This window comes from Delphinus delphis, chromosome 13 (assembly GCF_949987515.2).
Source record: "Delphinus delphis chromosome 13, mDelDel1.2, whole genome shotgun sequence".
Taxonomy (NCBI): domain Eukaryota; kingdom Metazoa; phylum Chordata; class Mammalia; order Artiodactyla; family Delphinidae; genus Delphinus; species Delphinus delphis.
The window spans coordinates 37,575,815-37,593,629 of NC_082695.1; the positions used below are offsets into that span (position 1 = coordinate 37,575,815).

Below are 17,815 nucleotides of genomic sequence, written 5' to 3' on the forward strand. Positions count from 1 at the left end.
TACTTTCAAGGTTCATCTGTGTTGTATGTATCAGTAGTTCATTCCTTTTTATGGCTGAATGATATTCTCTATATGGATATACCACATTTTGTCCATTCATCAGTTAATGGACATTTGTTTCTGCTTTTTGGCTATTGTAAATAATGCTGCTGTGAACATTTGTGTACAAGTTTTATGTGGATGTATGTTTTCACTTCTCTTGGCCATATACATAGGATGGAATTGATGGGTCATATGGTAACTGTTTTAATTTCTCCTGGATAGATATCTAAGAGTAGAATTACTGGGTCATATGATAACTCTGTATTTAAGTTCTTTTTTTTTTTAATTGGGGTATAGTTGTTTTACAATGTTGTGTTAGTTTCTACTGTACAGCAAAGTGAAGTAGAGTTCCCTGTGCTATACAGAAGGTTTTCATTAGTTATCTATTTTATATGTATTAGTGTATATATGTCAATAATCCCAATCTCTCAATTCATCCCACCCAACGTTTTCCCCGCTTCGTGTCTATATGTTTGTTCTCTACATCTGTGTCTCTATTTCTGCCTTGCAAACTGGTTCATCTGTACCATTTTTCTAGATTCCACATACATGTGTTCACATACGATGTTTGTTTTTCTCTTTCTGACTTAACTTCACTCTGTATGACAGTCTCTGGGTCCATCCATGTCTCTACAAATGATGTATTTAAGTTCTTGAGGAACTACCAAACTGTTTCCCAAAGAGGCTGCATCATTTTATCATTGATGCAAGTGCGTTCCAGTTTCCCCGCATCCTTGCTAACACTGACTGTTTATTGTCTTTTTTATTATAGCCATCCTAGGGAGTGTACAGTGGTATCTCATGGTTTGGGTTTGCATTTTTGTAATGACTAAAGATGTTAAGCATCTTTTCATGTGCTTACTGATCATTTGCATGTCTTCCTTAAAGAAATCGTCTATTAAGATTCTTTGCCCATTTTAAAAATTGGGTTATTTGTCTTTTTATTACTTAGTTGTACAAGTTCTTATTATATTCTGGATACTAGACCCTTATCAGATAAATAATTTGTAAATATTTTCTCCCATTCTGTGGATTTCCTTTTCACTTTCTTGATCGTGTTGTTTGCAGCAAAAAAGTTTCAAATTTTGATGAAGTTTAATATATCTATTTTTTCTTTTGTTGCTGGTGCTCTTGGTGTCATATCTAAGAAACTGTTGTCTAACCCAGCAGTCCCTGACCTTTTTGGCACCAGGGACTGGTTTCGTGAAAGACAGTTTTTCCACGGACTGGTTCAGGCGATGATTCTAGCGATGGGGAGCGGCAGGTGAAGCTTCAATCACTCCCCTGCTGTTCACCTCCTGCTGTGTGACCGGGTTCCTAACAGGCCGCTGACCGCTACTGGTCCACGGCCTGGGGGTTGGGGACCCCTGGCCTAACCCAGAGTCACAAAGATTTACATCTGTGTTTTCTTCTAAGAGTTTTAGCTCTTACATTTAGGTATATGATCCATTTTGAGTTAATTTTTGTATGTGGTGTGAGGTGGGGTTCTAATTTCATTCTTTTTATATGTGGCTACCCAGTTGTCCCAGCACCATTTGTTGAAAAAACTATTCTTTTCCCACTGAATTGGCATCTTGCCTTCTTTTTACCTTCAAAATATCAAGATCAATTGAACCTTAGGACCTTGGCACTCATTCTGCTGTCTGTAATCCTTTTGTTTGTTATTGTCACATTACTGACTTTTGCTGTCACTCAATCTCGGTTTAAATTTTACTACCTTAGAGAGGCTGTCGTTGAGCATCTAATCTAAACCTGCCACCACAGTAACCCATTATCACCACCTGATTTCAAATCTCTTCTTAGAATTTAGCACCACCTGGCATTTTCAGTGTGTTTGTGTTGTTCACCTCTGTATTTTCTGTGCCTAGTAACTTCTAATACCAGATATCTAGGCACTATTTAAATATTTGATGAATGAAATTCTATCTCTTTGTGAAATGAAGTGCCCCTTCATAAGTATCCTGTGATTTCTTTTTCTGGAATTTACAGAAAACATAAAAACAAGGTTTCAATTCTCAGCCATTCTTTAGTCCTTCCTGTTGATCTCTAGCCTCCACTCTCATTTTTAAAAAAACATTTTAACCTCTTTTTCAATATGCTACATTCCTAGATTGACAAGACATAGAGAAATCACTTTTTTCTTATTAACTAGTTGAAAGACTAACAATAATTGCTAAAGGTAGCTTTAAACTATATATATATCTTTTAATAAATTATATTTTTAAATTTAATTTTTAAATTATAAAATTACCCAACCTTGTTTCAGAAAATTTGGAAAATGAAGGGAAAAAAAAATCATAATCAATCCTGTCACCCTAACATAAGCTAGGTTGGCATTTGGGGATATCTTCTTGCAGTATTTTTTCTTCTTTTTTTACATTTGATTGCATAAGATTCACTAGAGTATATCGCAAGACCTTCAGAAAGCTGTCTTCACATGTAATTTACCCATTAAATTTAGTAAAGTATGACTGAGATTTTTAACCTTAGAATTATGGCATGTGCTTTGTTGAGTAATAAACAGAAAATGGACAAAGATATTTTAAGTAGTCAATGCTAAATGGTCAGCCAGGTTCATTCACTAGCTTAATGACGTCATCTAGCATACTAGCTTTTAAAAAAAACTTCTTGTTTTAAAATAACTTTAGACATGAAGAGTTGCAAAGATAGTATAGAGTACCCAAATAGCTTCACCTAATGTTAACCTCTTACATGCCATGGTACAGTTATCAAAACTAAGAAATCAACATTGGTGCAGCACTGTTAGCTACAGACTTTATTTGGATTTTACCAGTTTTATCAGTACTTTCTTTTTTAAGGATCCAATCTGGGATCCTGTATTACTTAGTTGTGATGTCACTTTAATCTCCCCAATCTACCCAGTCAGTGACAGTTCTCAGTCTTTGCTATTTTTTCATGACCTTGACAGTTTTGAAGAGCACTGGTCAGATAATTCGTAGAATGCCCTCCAATTCATGTTTGTGTGATGTTTTTCATAATTAGATTGAGGTTATAGTTTTGGGGAAGAAGACCACAGAGGTGATGGGCCCTCCTCAGTGCATCGTTTCAACATGGTATTGATGTGTCTTTTTACTGGGGGTGTTATCTTTCATCACTTATTTAAGATATTATCCTTGATCACCATATTTCTCTACTACAAAGTTACTATTTTCCCCTTTGTAATTAATAAATATTTGGAGGGAGATACTTCGAGGCTATGCAGATACTTTTTCTCCTTAGACCTTTGCCGGCTGAGTTTAGTACTGTTCATCAGTGGATCTTGCCTGCAGTGATTATTATTAGGTTGTCCTGGTGGTGATTTTCTATTCCTTTCATTCCTTCTACGTTTATGAATTGGGAGTCTTCTCTAAAGGTGAGTTGTCTTCGGAATTCCCGGGCGGTCCAGTGGTTAAGACTCTGCGTTTCCAATGCAGGGGGCCTGGGTTTGATCCCTGGTCAGGGAACTAAGATCCTACAAGCCTCGCAGTGCAGCCAAAAAAAAAAAGAAAAGAAGAGTTGTCTCTTCTCCTTTGTTTACTTGTAATTCAGTCATCTATTTCAGTGTGAACTCATGGATATTTATTTTATATGGGTTATAATCTCATAATATCATTATTTACTTTGTTGCTCAAATTATTATAGTTTTCCCCATTGGGAGCTCTTTCATGTAGGCGAGGATAGTCCAGGCACATCTTGTATTTTCCCTGCCCAACCCCTGGAATCAGCCACTTCTCCAAAGAGCCTGATTTGTTTTACTTAAAAATGGTGTTTAGAAGACAAGATCTGGGACCTAGATAATGCTATTTGTTACTAAAATATCACTACTTCTAAGCCCTCTCAGTAGACAGAGCTTGGAAAGATACATATGTATACTAACATGTATTTCTGTATCTGTATTTCTGTATCTGTCTACATTTTTTTTAATGACCAACAACAAAAACAATGTTATCATAGTGACTGATAACTTGTGAGTCTAATCTAGCACCAATAGATCTGCTTATTTATAACTTCTTTCCCTGACAGCGAGAAACCTGGCCCTCACTAACTATATTTCCTATAAATATTGTTATACATTCACACTTTTTGAATAATACAATTTCTATTTGTGCTTCAGCAAAATTATAAATTACTACATATTGCATTCTGTAAAATTGTTCTAGAATATTCATAAATAACAAGGATCAATATATCTGTCACAGTGTATACAGAATTCAGCATACTCTAAAGGCACCTTAAAAGAAATGAATTTTAGAAAGAATTTGAAAATCAAGTGTGATGTTATTCTGACTTGATCTTTTGCTTAATTATGGATTTATCATTTTATGTATTTTGGTTATATGACAACAAAGTTATACTCTTAAACAAGTTTAGGTGTTTGATGGATTTGCTTTGAAAATCTTTTTTTTTTTTAATAGGTCTTAACTTGCAGAGTCAGTTTAATCTGGAAAATGTCACTGTTTTCAATACCAATGAGCAGGAAAGCACATTGGGTCAAAAGGTGAGGCTGATATGAAATCTAACATAACATATTTTGTTATTGAGATAACGCAGATGAATGGGTCTTCTAAATCAAAAATTTTAAAAACCTTTGTTTTCAATTTATAGAAATAATATGTATTCTGTGTAGAAAAAAATGCAAACAAAATAGAAATATTTAAAATAAAAAGTACAGCTACCCCATAATCCAAGGCCCCAAAGATAACCACTCTTAACATTCTTTTTTTGTCCTTACAGGACTTTCTGTGTATATGTAGTTTTATTCCAAAATTGAGGTCATACAATACATACTGTTCTGAAAATCACTTTCTTCTTTTAACAGTATGAAATGGTTGCATTTCTGCATCAGTACATTTAGATTTGTTTCTGTGTTTTAATGTCTCATGATAAGTCTTTGGATATATCACAGTCTCCTGTTACTGAGCATTTAGATAATCTCTAATAGTGAAAACTTGTTAACAACATTATAGTAAATAGTATTTTGTATATCATTGCTAAATTATGCCTGTGTCTCCTTAGGGTAAATTTTGATAGGTGAAATTTCTGTGTCAAAATAAATGCATATATATCAAATTTTGATAACTGTTGCCCGGGTACTTCTCAAAAAAGTTGTACCCATTTATACCACCCCCAGTGGCACATAGAGAATGCCTTCCCATTTCCCCACAGCCTCACGCCAACATGGGGAATTACCAGTTTTTAAAAATTTTTGCTTAATTGATACATACTTGAAAGGTAAGTCGTCTTTGTTTTAACTTACATTTCTTTGATTATTAATGAAGTCGAGGCACTTACTGCATATTCATTGGAATTTATTTTTCTTCTGTGCTGATTAGAAACAATGAGGAAGAGAATTGCCTATTCATGACATTTGCCCATTTTACTGCTGAAACGTCTTTTACTGTTGATGTGTAGAAACTCATTATATAGAATATTATTAATTCATTCCTACTGTGTGTTGATACATTTTTTTCCTCAGTTTATGGTTTTTCTTGTAACTTTATAGTTTTCTATATGGAGCTATTAAATTTGGATATAGTAATATTAACATTTGTTGGTCTTTTGTTTTAGTGTTTCTAGCCTTGTGTCATACTGAAGGCTTCCACTCCACAGGAGTATGTAATTCTTTGTTTTCTTCTGGTGCTTTTATGATTTTATTTTTTCTTTTAAATCTTTTACCCAGCAGGAAGGTTGGGGTTTGGAGTAAGTTGAGTTATAATTTAATTTTTTCTAAATGGTGAGCCAGTTATCTCAGAACCATTTGTTAAGTAATCCATCATTTGCCCACTGATTTTTTCAAAAGGACATCAGCAAGATCAACTTTATTTTTAAAGATTATTTATTTATTTATCTGTCTATTTATTTATTGGTGCGTTGGGTCTTCGTTGCTGTGCATGGGCTTTCTCTAGTTGCGGCGAGTCGGGGCCACTCTTCATTGTGGTGCGCGGGCTTCTCATTGCGGTGGCTTCTCTTGTTGCAGAGCATGGGCTCTAGGCACACAGGCTTCAGTAGTTGTGGCTCACGGGTTCTAGAGCGCAGGCTCAGTAGTTGTGGTGCACAGGCTTAGGTTTCTCCACAGCATGTGGGATCTTCCCAGGCCAAGGCTCGAACCCATGTCCCCCTGCATTGGCAGGCAGATTCTTAATCACTGTGCCACCGGGGACACCCCCTAAAGATTATTTTTGAAGTGTCCAGAAGACAGTCCAGAGCTGGCAAATTTTTGGACATTCAGCACCTGCTCTTCATTTAAGAGCAAGTTATAAAGTTTAAAAAATTATTAATTAGATGTAACTAATATTTCACTGTAAATTAATCAGAGTACTTTACTTAATTTATCCCTTAAATTGTAATCATTGTCAATTTGGAAATGATATTGACTTTAAGATTTTTCAAAATCTGCCTTTCCCTTTTATGTATCTTTTAGGTATTTCTTGGACTATTCTATGTAAACTTGTTATTTTAAAGTGGGGGGGGTGGGATGAATTGGAAGATTGGGATTGACATATATACACTATACTATGTATAAAAGAGATAACTGATGAGAACCTACTGTATAGCACAGCGAACTCTACTCAGTGTTCTGTGGTAATCTAAAAGGAGAGGAAATCCAAAAACGAGGGGATATATGTATACGTATAGCTGATTCATTTTGCTTTACAGTAGAAACTAACACAACATCATAAAGCAACTATACTCCAATAAAAATTAATTATTAAAAAAATTTTTTTTCAATATGGAGCTGTACACCCAGCATATCCTAAAGTGTTCCCAGATAATAAGTGTTATGTGTACAGGCGGGGGAAGATTTTCAAGGTCAAATTAAAGTTGGGGATAAAAACTACTTAAATCGCTTTGAGTTATTTACTGTGGTTCTTGGAATCCTTAGTGTACTAATGATCTTCTCACTTTTTGTATACTATGTTTCCAAATCATATTTTGCCATAGATTCTCTATTCCCAGAGAGAATGTACTGAATGTGTTAGGAAAAGTACTGGTTTAAAACTTTGCACTACGTTTTTTGTTGTTGTTATTGTTTTTAATGAATAGGTATTTATATTCTTTTATTATTTATTTATTTATATAAATATTTAATATTTATTTATTTAATATTTATTTTGGCTGCAACTGTTCTTAGTTGCGGCATGCGGGATCTTAGTTGCAGCATGCAGACTCTTAGTTGCGGCATGCATGTGGGATCTAGTTTCCTGACCAGGGATCGAACCTGGGCCCTCTGCATTAGGAGTGCAGAGTCTTACCCACTGGACCACCAGGGAGGTCCTTGCACCATGTCTTCATGGCTATCTTATATTATTGTCATACCGCTCTTGAGTTCTCGGATCCCTGTCATATAGAATTCTCCTCTGCTTGACAACTGCTTCATGACAGGATGTACGTTCTTTTAATTTAGCACATGGAGGACAGAGAAGAAGGAATGGATGTGGAAGAAGGTGAAATGGGGGATGATGAAGCTCCAACAACTTGGTGAGTGTTTAGAAGTTCAGATTTCTTGATTTACAAAGATAATACCTTATGACTTATCAGGTACTAAGGTGAGAACGTAGACAGGGAGGAAGGAGATCATGCTTATAGATTTCTTTTGTTTGTAACTTTAATGTATATCACTTAAAATTACAACTCAAAATCACTAATGGGCTGTATCAGTTGGTTTCTAAATTGTGTGCAGGCAGTCCGTTGTTTAGGTGTAACCTACCTTATATATATTCATAACGTTTGAAAAGCCAACCACAGGCAACCTACGCACTCCTTCCCTTCTCCCTTCCATTTCATTTTGAGATCATGGTGCTGTGTGGATCACTAAACCTACTTCCTGTTTCCCATATAAAATTACAGTCTTACTTGGAATATTTGTATGGGCATGAAGCTTAGCACAGATGCTAACTGTAATCCATAGGTTCAACTTGTTAAGGTTTATTTGGAAAGAGTGGAGTAAGATAGTATACGTATACATATAGCTGATTCACTTTGTTATATAGCAGAAACTAACACAACACTGTAAAGCAATTATACTCCAATAAAGATGTTTAAAAAAAATATGTATTGACACTGAAGATTTGTAACATAGCCGAATTAGAAATTGAATTAGTAACGCCATTTTTGTAATACTAAGTTGGTATTTATCTAATGTGTTTGTTTCATACTAGGTCTTAGTGTGTTGGTTAAGATATAATGCCTAGGGCTTTTACCATTAGAGTCAAGTTAACATTAGCTTAAACAACATAGAAATTGATTTCTTTCTCATGTAAAAGTCTGAAGACAGGTGTTCAGAAGACAGGTGTTCAGGGCTGATGCAGTAGCACTCTTCAGGGAGATTGTCTAGGGACCCATGTTCCTTCTAACTTCTTGTTCCACCATGCCTTGGTATTTGCTCTTTTTCATATAGTCCAGGATGGTTCATCATCATATCTGCATTCTAGCCAGCAAAAAGGGAAAATGGTAAAACATAGCCCATATGAGACATATGACTTCCGCTCCCCACTGACTGGCCAGAATTTAATCACATGGCCACACCTAGTGCAGGAGAGGTTGGGAAAGAGAGCCTTAAATTCTGAATGTATCCAGCCAAAATTCAGGGGTTCCACCACTGAAGATAAAGAGGGAATAGGGGTCTATGAACCCCCTGAAATTATTTATAGACGTTTATATAAATATTTATGAATTTGTGTACTTTTCTGGGGAAAGAAGCCATGGCTTTCATTACCTTTTTCAGAGGATATGTGACCCAAGAAAAGTCAAAGCATTTAGATATTTCTAAAAGAACTTAAATGATTTATTTAATGTAACATTTATTTTATCAGCTCCATTCCAATTGATTACAACCTGTACCGAAAATTTTGGTCACTTCAGGATTACTTTAGGAACCCTGTGCAATGCTATGAGAAAATTTCATGGAAAACTTTTCTCAAGGTGAGTTGCCAATTACAGACTACCAAAAGCCCAATATTTTATAGCTAATGGCAGAGTCAGAACTTGACTCTTGTCCAGCATACTTTTCACTATATAGTTCTACCTCTTATGTTTTTATACCTATTTCATAATATAGAAGCTAAATTGTAAATTAATATATAAACAATTGATTTTGAGAGTAGTTTATAAATGACTTGAGGATTAAAATTTAGTAATTACAGCCTTGGTTTTTTTTTTTTTAACATAGTGAGTATTGTCAATTGATGAACTTTTGCAGAATACATCCTGCCTTTGCACAAAATTATTTCAGCTATCCTTTAAGAATAGGACTCTGCATACTATGGCTTTGGACTACATCCAGCCTACTGCCTACTTTTGCGGACAAAGTTAATTTTGTCACACAGCGACACCAATCATTTACGTGTTATCTGTGGTTGTTTTTGTGCTATAATGGCTGACTTGAGTAGTTGTGATTGAGACCATATGAGCCATATAGTCTAAAATATTTACTATCTGACTGTTTACAGGAAAAGTTTACTAACCTCTTTATTATAAGAATCCTCTGTATTTCTTTTTCTTGGCTCCTTAAAGGTCAGTTTGTCCTTTTTGTTGTAATCAAAATCTAAAGTTAATAGGTAGCTCTTAAAAGTAGCGTGGTGTGTTTTCTGTGTTACTTTTTAAAGTTTTTATTTTATATGAAGTATCTTTTTTTTCCCCATAACTATCCAAATTCAGATTAAGTGGTAAGTGAGAAATCATCTGGAATTGTTCCTCAACTGGATAGGCTTTGACATCATTTTTTTATTTGGTCACAGTGTTTAGCACAAGAAATGCTTGAGAGTTCCATTGCTGATTAAACAGCTACTTTTACTGGTAAATTTCTGTATACTCGCAAAGCATTCCTTTCTCTGTTTGCCACTTACACAAACTGCATAAGAAATCACATTTTTCCAGAAGTAGAGAGTTTATTCCTACTTTTACAGTAACCATGATATCTCACAAAAAATAGTTTTACCCTCATTTTGCTGTCATAATTTTTCTTGTTTAGTGTGCCTTAAGGATGCATATACGATTAACTGGGAATAAATTGTACATTATTTTGATAAAGAAAAGCACTAAACAAATGATTGGGCAACAATGCCAAATAAAACTAATTGATATTTTTACTTCGCAGTATTCTGAAGAAGTTCTAGCTGTTTTTAAGAGTTATAAATTAGATGATACTCAGGCCTCAAGGAAAAAGATGGAAGAATTGAAAACAGGAGGAGAGCATGTATATTTTGCAAAGTTTTTAACAAGTGAAAAGGTATAAATCTTTCTTTTTCACTAAGCATAGTAAGAAATGTTTTTATTTTTGTCTTCTCTATTTAGCTGATATCCTTTTAAGTTAAATACAGTAGAAAAATTTCTTACTTTATTTTTGGTTAAAACTGACAAATGTTAGTTTGAGAGTCCTATTTCTTCTTGTAGAAGTAAGACTAATTTAATTTCAAAGGTGAAAAGTTGTTCTGCATTGTCTGTTTTGTAGATTTACTTTGGATTAAATACATTTTAGTTACTTTCAAGTACATATATTCTGAACCTCAAGTTAGGATTTCATTTGCATTTATGAAAATATTTTGTATAGTTTGCCATTTAGGTACAAATAAGGGGTTTTAAAATTCCCTGTTAATCTTATTTACACAGTTTAATAAGTAATAAGTAAATTTTGTTCAAATACAATGCTAAGGCATTATGGAAGTTTCTAGTCAAGATGGCACATTGAGTTTGTGTTTCGATTCACTCCCTTTGCTCCAAACACATAGCAATGACAGGTAAAATATAAAAAGAGAAAACCAAAAAGACAAAGCTGGGCTTCCAGAGACAAGATAAATATCTTCACAGACCAGAACTGCCAAGTAATAAGTGAAAATGAAGCCTTGGGCCTGCTGACTGTATATTCCAAGCAGGTGGTGGCAACCAGGAGCTTGGCTACAAGTGAGACCAGATCCATGTGGGACCAGGAGCCAGAGCCATATTCACTGCTTGAAGCCAGAGACTGAGGTAGAACTTAACCCACTTTTGAAAAGAAGCTAAGGTAGATATTACCAGTCTTCTGCCAAAGGCTGTGGTTTCATAGCAAGTTGTGGGTCTAGGGATAACAAAGGCACAACTTTGTGTCCTCTGCTTGCTCTATGACCAGATATGAGATATCCCCAGTATACTCATGAAACAGCTGTTCCAAAAAGTCATCATGAGACTGTTTTCTAGACTTGGGCCCATGGACCTGGTGAAAGAAAGCACAAAACTACTAGATAGAAAAAGGTATACACAGAGATAAAGAAGAAGAAATAAGCAACAATCCCAAAACAAAAGCCTTCCATTCAAAACTTTCTGATAAATTAAAATTCCGAAATCCAGTGCTAAGAAAGATCACCAACAAGGGATGATCTTTGTTTATTTTAGATACATAGCCTGACCAAGACTTTAAAATATATATGTTTTGGATAATCAAAGAGATAATTGATAGTACAGCCTCTATGGAGAGTAAGAAATTGTGAAACTGAAACATTTCAGTTGAAATGAAATAGGAAAGTTTAATATGACAACTAATTGGGATTCTTGAAAATGAAAATATATGATCATTGAAACCAAAGCACAGCACATAGAATTAAACTATAGTTTGGACATAGATGACAAGAGTACTAATGATGAGAAGTTCACCCAGAACACAGCACAGAGACAGATTTTTTTGGTCAACCTGAAAGCAGTTAAGAGCCATGGAAGATAGATTGAGAAATTCTAGCATATATCTAAGTAGGATTGCCAAAGAACAAAATGGAGAGAATACTGGAGAAACTAAAGGACTGAAGGAAGTCCCAAGTTCTCAGATTAAAAGTGTGCTACAACTACCAAGCAGGATAAAGAAAGGTGAATCCATACTTCAGTACATTATGCTGTAACTGCAGGTATAGAGAAAAAACCTTAAAAGCCACCAAAGAGGGGAGGAAAAAAACACAAATATACTGGAAAGGAACAGATTTCTAACAGTTATCAATAATAGATACCAGAAAACAGTGGAGAAATATGTCTGAGAAAAAACTATCAGTCCAGAATTTCATACCCAGCTAAATGCACTCAAGACTAGAGGAAATAAAGACATTTTCATTCTAAGACCAGGAAAGCATACCACTCTAAGACCATCATTGTGAAAAACTACTAAAGGATGATCTTCAGGAAGAAGGAAAATGAATCCATAAGAAAGGAGTGGAATACAGAAAGCAATTGTGAGCACAGAAATTGAAAAATATTTCAGTTTACTATTGACTAAAAACAAAAAAGTCATAATAACTGATTTTTTAAAAAATTTTAATGTAGTATGTAAACTAGATAACAATAAGAATCAGAGAGGGGAAAACAGATGTTTAGTGAGTAATTTAAGCATATGCTACAGTCCTTGTAATCCTCAGGAGGAGAAAAGGAATGCTGAATAACTTTAGACATTATTATATTAAAAGGGAAACCACCAAAGGAAAAACATCCTGTAGCTCTCAAATGGCAAGGGGTTAAAAAAGGGGACAAGAAGGAATATAGACTACTTTATAAATCCAACAGATGGCAGGAAGGGAGGAAAAAAAGAGAGAAGGGTAGGTAAGTCCAAATATATCAGTAATGACTGCATAAACTGATTTAATTTACCTAATAGAGATTATCACATTGGATTTTTTTTAAATCCAGATATATTTATTAATTTAAATGAAACAGACATATAAAACTCTTTGGTTGAATAAAGAATTCAAAATTTTATTTTACCATATGTAGAAAGGGAAGAAAATTCCAAAGCCTCCTCTAATTTAACAAAGAAGCTTCCCAAAGATATATACCTTTCAGAAAGCTTGAGATATCAATTTAAATAATATTATCAGGGCAAAACAGTTAAAAAATACAACAACCAGTAAGAGTTGTATGCTTTTAGCAGTTAAAGGTCACATTTCTCAGGACATGACAACTATTTGAAAACCCTGGATATCTTAAAAGATTTTTTTTTTTTGGACAGTTGACATTTCCAAGGACATTTTAGAAAGCAGCAGGATTATACATTTTCAGAGACATCTCCACATTGGAATGTAAAATCAGTGCTTTTGTATTGATCTCCATTCACCACTTTATCAGAACTGGTCCCTGAATATTGTCTCCCTTACTGACTCTTTGTGAGCTTTGTTTCACCAGCAATGCAGACAGCATGAGCTTTCAGGGTTAAGCACTGGAATTCCATTAGGTAACGTTTTGATAGAGGGAAAAGCAGGTTTTAGAAGCTTAAAACTTTACAATATGGGAAAGAAAAAAGGCACAGAGAATTGCAACAAAGAATGTAAGGCATGTGATGTTTTGCATCTTCACTTCCATTTGTTGCCTCTTAAGCAGTAACTTTATCTTAAATTTCAACCTATAAAAGAACCCTTCCTGTGCAATCTTCGTATTTTTCGTATGTATTTCCAATGTTTATTACTCAGCATCCAAGTGAAAATATTTGTAATGCACCACCTATAGCACCATTTGATAAGTTTTACTGCTTCACTAAAAGGAGCCTTCTAGCATTTCTGTAACACCTTACATGATGTTTTACATCCCAGGATTTCTGAAAAGGCCATCCCACCTAAGTATGTGCCAATCTAATGTTACTTTCTTCTGGTTGTAGATTTGGTAAAGGACAGAAACACTCTTGATTTTTCAGGGATATATTTCTTGCCAGTGAGAGCTAGCTTAAGTGAAATCAAAAGCCATTTAATTATTTAGAGTATAATTCTATAGCCCATCGTTTCAGTGGTGAGCAGGTTTAGGAGAGTGGTCTTGTCATTACAAGGTTAGGTCTTTCATCACTCAAATAGAGCATATAGCCTCATTTGATGGCCGTGTTATTACCCAGAACCCTTGTGTTTTGCTTACATGAATGTGGTCAAACTTTTTCTTAGGAGAGTTTTCCTTATATCATTCTTAGGAAGGATGATATAACCTTTCTAGTTAGAGACAGGCCAATCATGTAGCAGCTTCAGGTAGGCACAGATTTTACAGATAAAATAGATATGTTTCTAACTTATCATACCTTCTTTCTTAAAGGTGGAAGTTTCCACTAGAAACTCATGCCTAGGGTATGATTGTAAACACTAATTTCCAACAATATAGTTCCCTTGTTAACGTAGCAAAATAATCCCTGGATTATTATTTTTAGTGGAGAACTGCCGGTTCCTTAAGTTTAGTCCAGAGTCATACTCAGAAATTTTAAGGGAGGATTTCACCTCTAATTGTCCAGTTTATCATACTGTGTGAAGGGCACTGTACTATTATAGGAATTTCTCCCTCAGTACTGTGTAGCATGTAAAAGTAGCACCAGCATTTTAAAACAAAATTCCAAGTATCATGAGTGTTAGCATGATGGTTAAAGGAATGTATTTTTATATCTTTGAGTCCTTACAGAAAAAAGCCCAGCCAGTAACTAGGTATGAGCTTCAGGGTTACCCAGTTCTTCAGAATACCGACTCCTTTTCCCCTTACAGTTGAGACTCAGTGACCTAATGAAAAAGATCCGGGGGAATACTCCAGAGCTATCAGTTACCAGAGTGGTTGCCCCACAGTCACACACTAGTGTGGTCATTAGGCCATTCTTGTTCATGGAGGTAAGAGAAATAACAATTCTTCCCAGACTCTGCATTGTATGAAGAGCTCTCAAATAAGAACTTTTAGTCACTTAAAAAAAAAAAGTTCCTGGCAGAAAGAAGCTATCAGTACAGCCTTAAATTTTTCATACTTTCTCTATCAATTTGAGAGATAGCCAAGGCTGAGTGTTTATGTAGTGTAGGCAAAGACAGGTCTCATCTTTTATGAGACACACTACAACCTGAGACCCTCCTATAGACAGACAGGCAGGCTAACCACTTCCCTATAATTTCCTTTAGTTTCATCAGTTGTCTCATATGGGGCTCCCTTTAAACAGGTCTGGGAGGTTTTTGGACAACTCTGGAACACCACTTGAGTTTTCCTTGTCTGCAGCCAGAGAAAGAGCCAGCCCTCCAAATAGTTCCAGGAGTGTACCATGAGGTTCCTGGAATTTATCAGAAATTTAAGTAGAAACTAAATCATTGATCCCTGTGCCCCCAGAGAAAAAAAAGTTATAGCAAAAAGCTGTTAAATGGGTGGTGCTGACATTTTCTTATAGGTCCAAGATGGAAGGCCTTACACTTTAAAAATCATATAAGCACTCAGCAGTTCTCAATAAGAACGGAGCAATGTTTTCCACTGATGAACCTTGATGTAAATCAGTTGTTAGACTTTACGTCTTGACACCATCCATCTGAGTTAACTGGTTGGGCTTCTCACAACTGTGATTAGAATATTTGACACACTTGATCCAGGCTTTGAAGTAATCTAACACAACATTATCTAGCACATCAGTGTTGGCCCTTGGGCGGCCACTGGGGAAGTATCAGAAATTTAGTTGGCCTACCATTAATATTTCACAAGGAGAGAAACCAAATCTTCTGTTTACTATAGATCTCATTGTCATATGAGCTGTAGGCAATGTGTCTAACCACTATAGTTGAAATATATACAAACTCTTGGGTTAGTTTATTTTTCAGAATTCTCTTTTGATGTTTGACTTTCTCTGCTGAATTCCAGTTCTATGGCATGAAGGCATTGATGAATCGTTAGGGTTTTACAAACTGCAGTTTGTTTGAAGACTTTTGCTGACACTCATGTCAGTTTTAACATATGGGTGTACTTCCACTCATCTGAAAAGGTAAACACAATTACTAAAGTTTTACATGCATAAAATCAATCTGAAATGGTCTGCAAGGTGGGAGGCATGAGCTGCTCTCTTTATTGTGACACTCCTGTACTCTGTGGGCCTGACACAGGGCAGCTCCATAAATACCATTGAACATATTGGAAAGTTTAGAGCATACTCATCATTCTTTATTATTTTTAGAATCCCTTCTGTGTGTGAGTCAATCCATAGTTATGCAAGCAAGATAAGAGTAAATTCTTTGGTGATGCCAAGCAGCTATTTAGGAAAGACTAAAGATAGGGTTAAAAAAATACCCTGCCAGTGTAGACTGGATTTGGAGCCTAGTTCTGAAGAAGGACAAAGTATTTTATGTCACGTGTGTAGGTCACAAATAAAGTGAGAGGTAAAAATTACCACTTTAAATGCATTAATGAAAAATTTAAGAGTGACAAATTGAGAATTCAGGAAGCTAAAAAAGATACGGAATAAACCTCAAGAGAGAAGTAAGTAATAATAATAGCACAAATTAATGAAATAGAACAAAGAAACTATAGAACATATCAGGAAAACCGAAGGCTTTGAAAAGAAAAATTTTATAAAAAGAATTTTTGTAGAAGTTCTTGTAGAACAGGCCTAAGGAAAAAAGTGAAAACGTACCAATAAACAAAATAGGAGTAATTGGAAATACAGAGACAGTAAAATGTGTAAGAGACTATATTTAAATCTAATGAAATAGTAATTCTGTAGAAAAACTTAATTACCAAAATGGATTCACAAAGAAATTAAAAGCCTGAATAAACATATAACTATTAAAGAAATAGTAATCAAAGTGACACCTTTCAAATGACATCTGTCCCAGATTTTTTTAGGTACGTATTATCAGCACTTCAAGGAATAGAGGAAAAGCAACCAAGGTCCTTATATGAGATTAAATGTAACTTTTAAATAAAACCCCAATAAGGCCAGAACAAGAAAAAAAGTATATATATCAATTTCACTTACGAATAGAGATGAAAAATATATTGTAGAAACTCACAAATCAATTTTTTAAATTGATGGTAGCTATTTTTAAAAAATAGAGACTAGGGGCTTCCCTGGTGGCGCAGTGGTTAAGAATCCGCCTGTCAGTGCAGGGGACACGGGTTCAAGCCCTGGTCCGGGAAGATCCCACATGCCGTGGAACAACAAAGCCTGTGAGCCACAACTACTGAGCCCATGTGCCACAACTCCTGAGCCCGTGTGCCACAACTGTAGCCTGCATGCCTAGAGCCTGTGCTCCGCAACAAACAGAAGCCACCACAATGAGAAGCCCGCACACAGCAACGAAGACCCAATGCAGCCAGTAAATAAATAGATAAATAAATTTAATAAAATAAATAAAAAATAGAGACTAATATTTAATAATATTTATCATTTAAGTCTCTAAATAATAGACTTAATATTTATTAATATTTTAATAATCCCAGGATTGTATGATTCAATACCAGAAAGATTAATACGAAATTAACAGATTAATGGTTTTTAAATAAAAACTATGACCATCTCAGATGCCAAGAAAATTATTTCAATACAATCTAATACTCATTACAAAACCAAATCAGAAGTAGAAGGGAATTTTCTCTAACTTGATTAAGGGGATTGACAAAAACCCTATAACAAGCGTCATATGTAATGATCAAACTTTCAAAAGTATTCTCAGTAATTTCAAGACCAAGACACGGATATCTACCAACCATATTTCTGTTCAACGCTGTAATGGAGGACCTACATTTCAATAAGAGAAAACAAAACAGAAATGGGAGTTATATGTATTGGAGAGAAAAGACTGAACTGTCTCTAATTGAAGGCAATATAATTGTCTACAGAGAAAATCCAAGAGAACCAACAAACTTTGAATTAAGGAGGCTTCAGCAAAGTTACAAAAGAAACATCAATAGTGTTCCTATAAGTAACTGGTTACAAAATGTTATTTAAAACAGCAATGAAAACTAATACCTATGAGTAATCTTCATGGATAAAATTATAAAAATAAAGAGATATGACTACATTTATAGATAGGAAGACCCAGTGCAACTTCTCCCCAAATGT

At 35.0% G+C, this 17,815-nt stretch overlaps 1 protein-coding gene and 1 non-coding gene across 2 annotated transcripts in view; one reads left to right on the forward strand and one right to left on the reverse strand.

Moving 5' to 3' along the window:
* The window catches only part of THOC1 (THO complex subunit 1), a 41,906-nt gene that overhangs the window by 10,669 nt on the left and 13,422 nt on the right, over positions 1-17,815 (forward strand). Inside the window, exons 8-11 of the mRNA XM_060028761.1 lie at positions 4,458-4,540; positions 7,448-7,521; positions 8,856-8,964; positions 10,139-10,270. Of these exons, the coding sequence (XP_059884744.1) occupies positions 4,458-4,540; positions 7,448-7,521; positions 8,856-8,964; positions 10,139-10,270 (398 nt within the window). The remainder of the gene's footprint in view (positions 1-4,457; positions 4,541-7,447; positions 7,522-8,855; positions 8,965-10,138; positions 10,271-17,815) is intronic.
* Positions 7,241-7,313, reverse strand: TRNAR-CCU (transfer RNA arginine (anticodon CCU)). The gene has a single exon. It is a non-coding gene; the product is annotated as a tRNA-Arg (tRNA).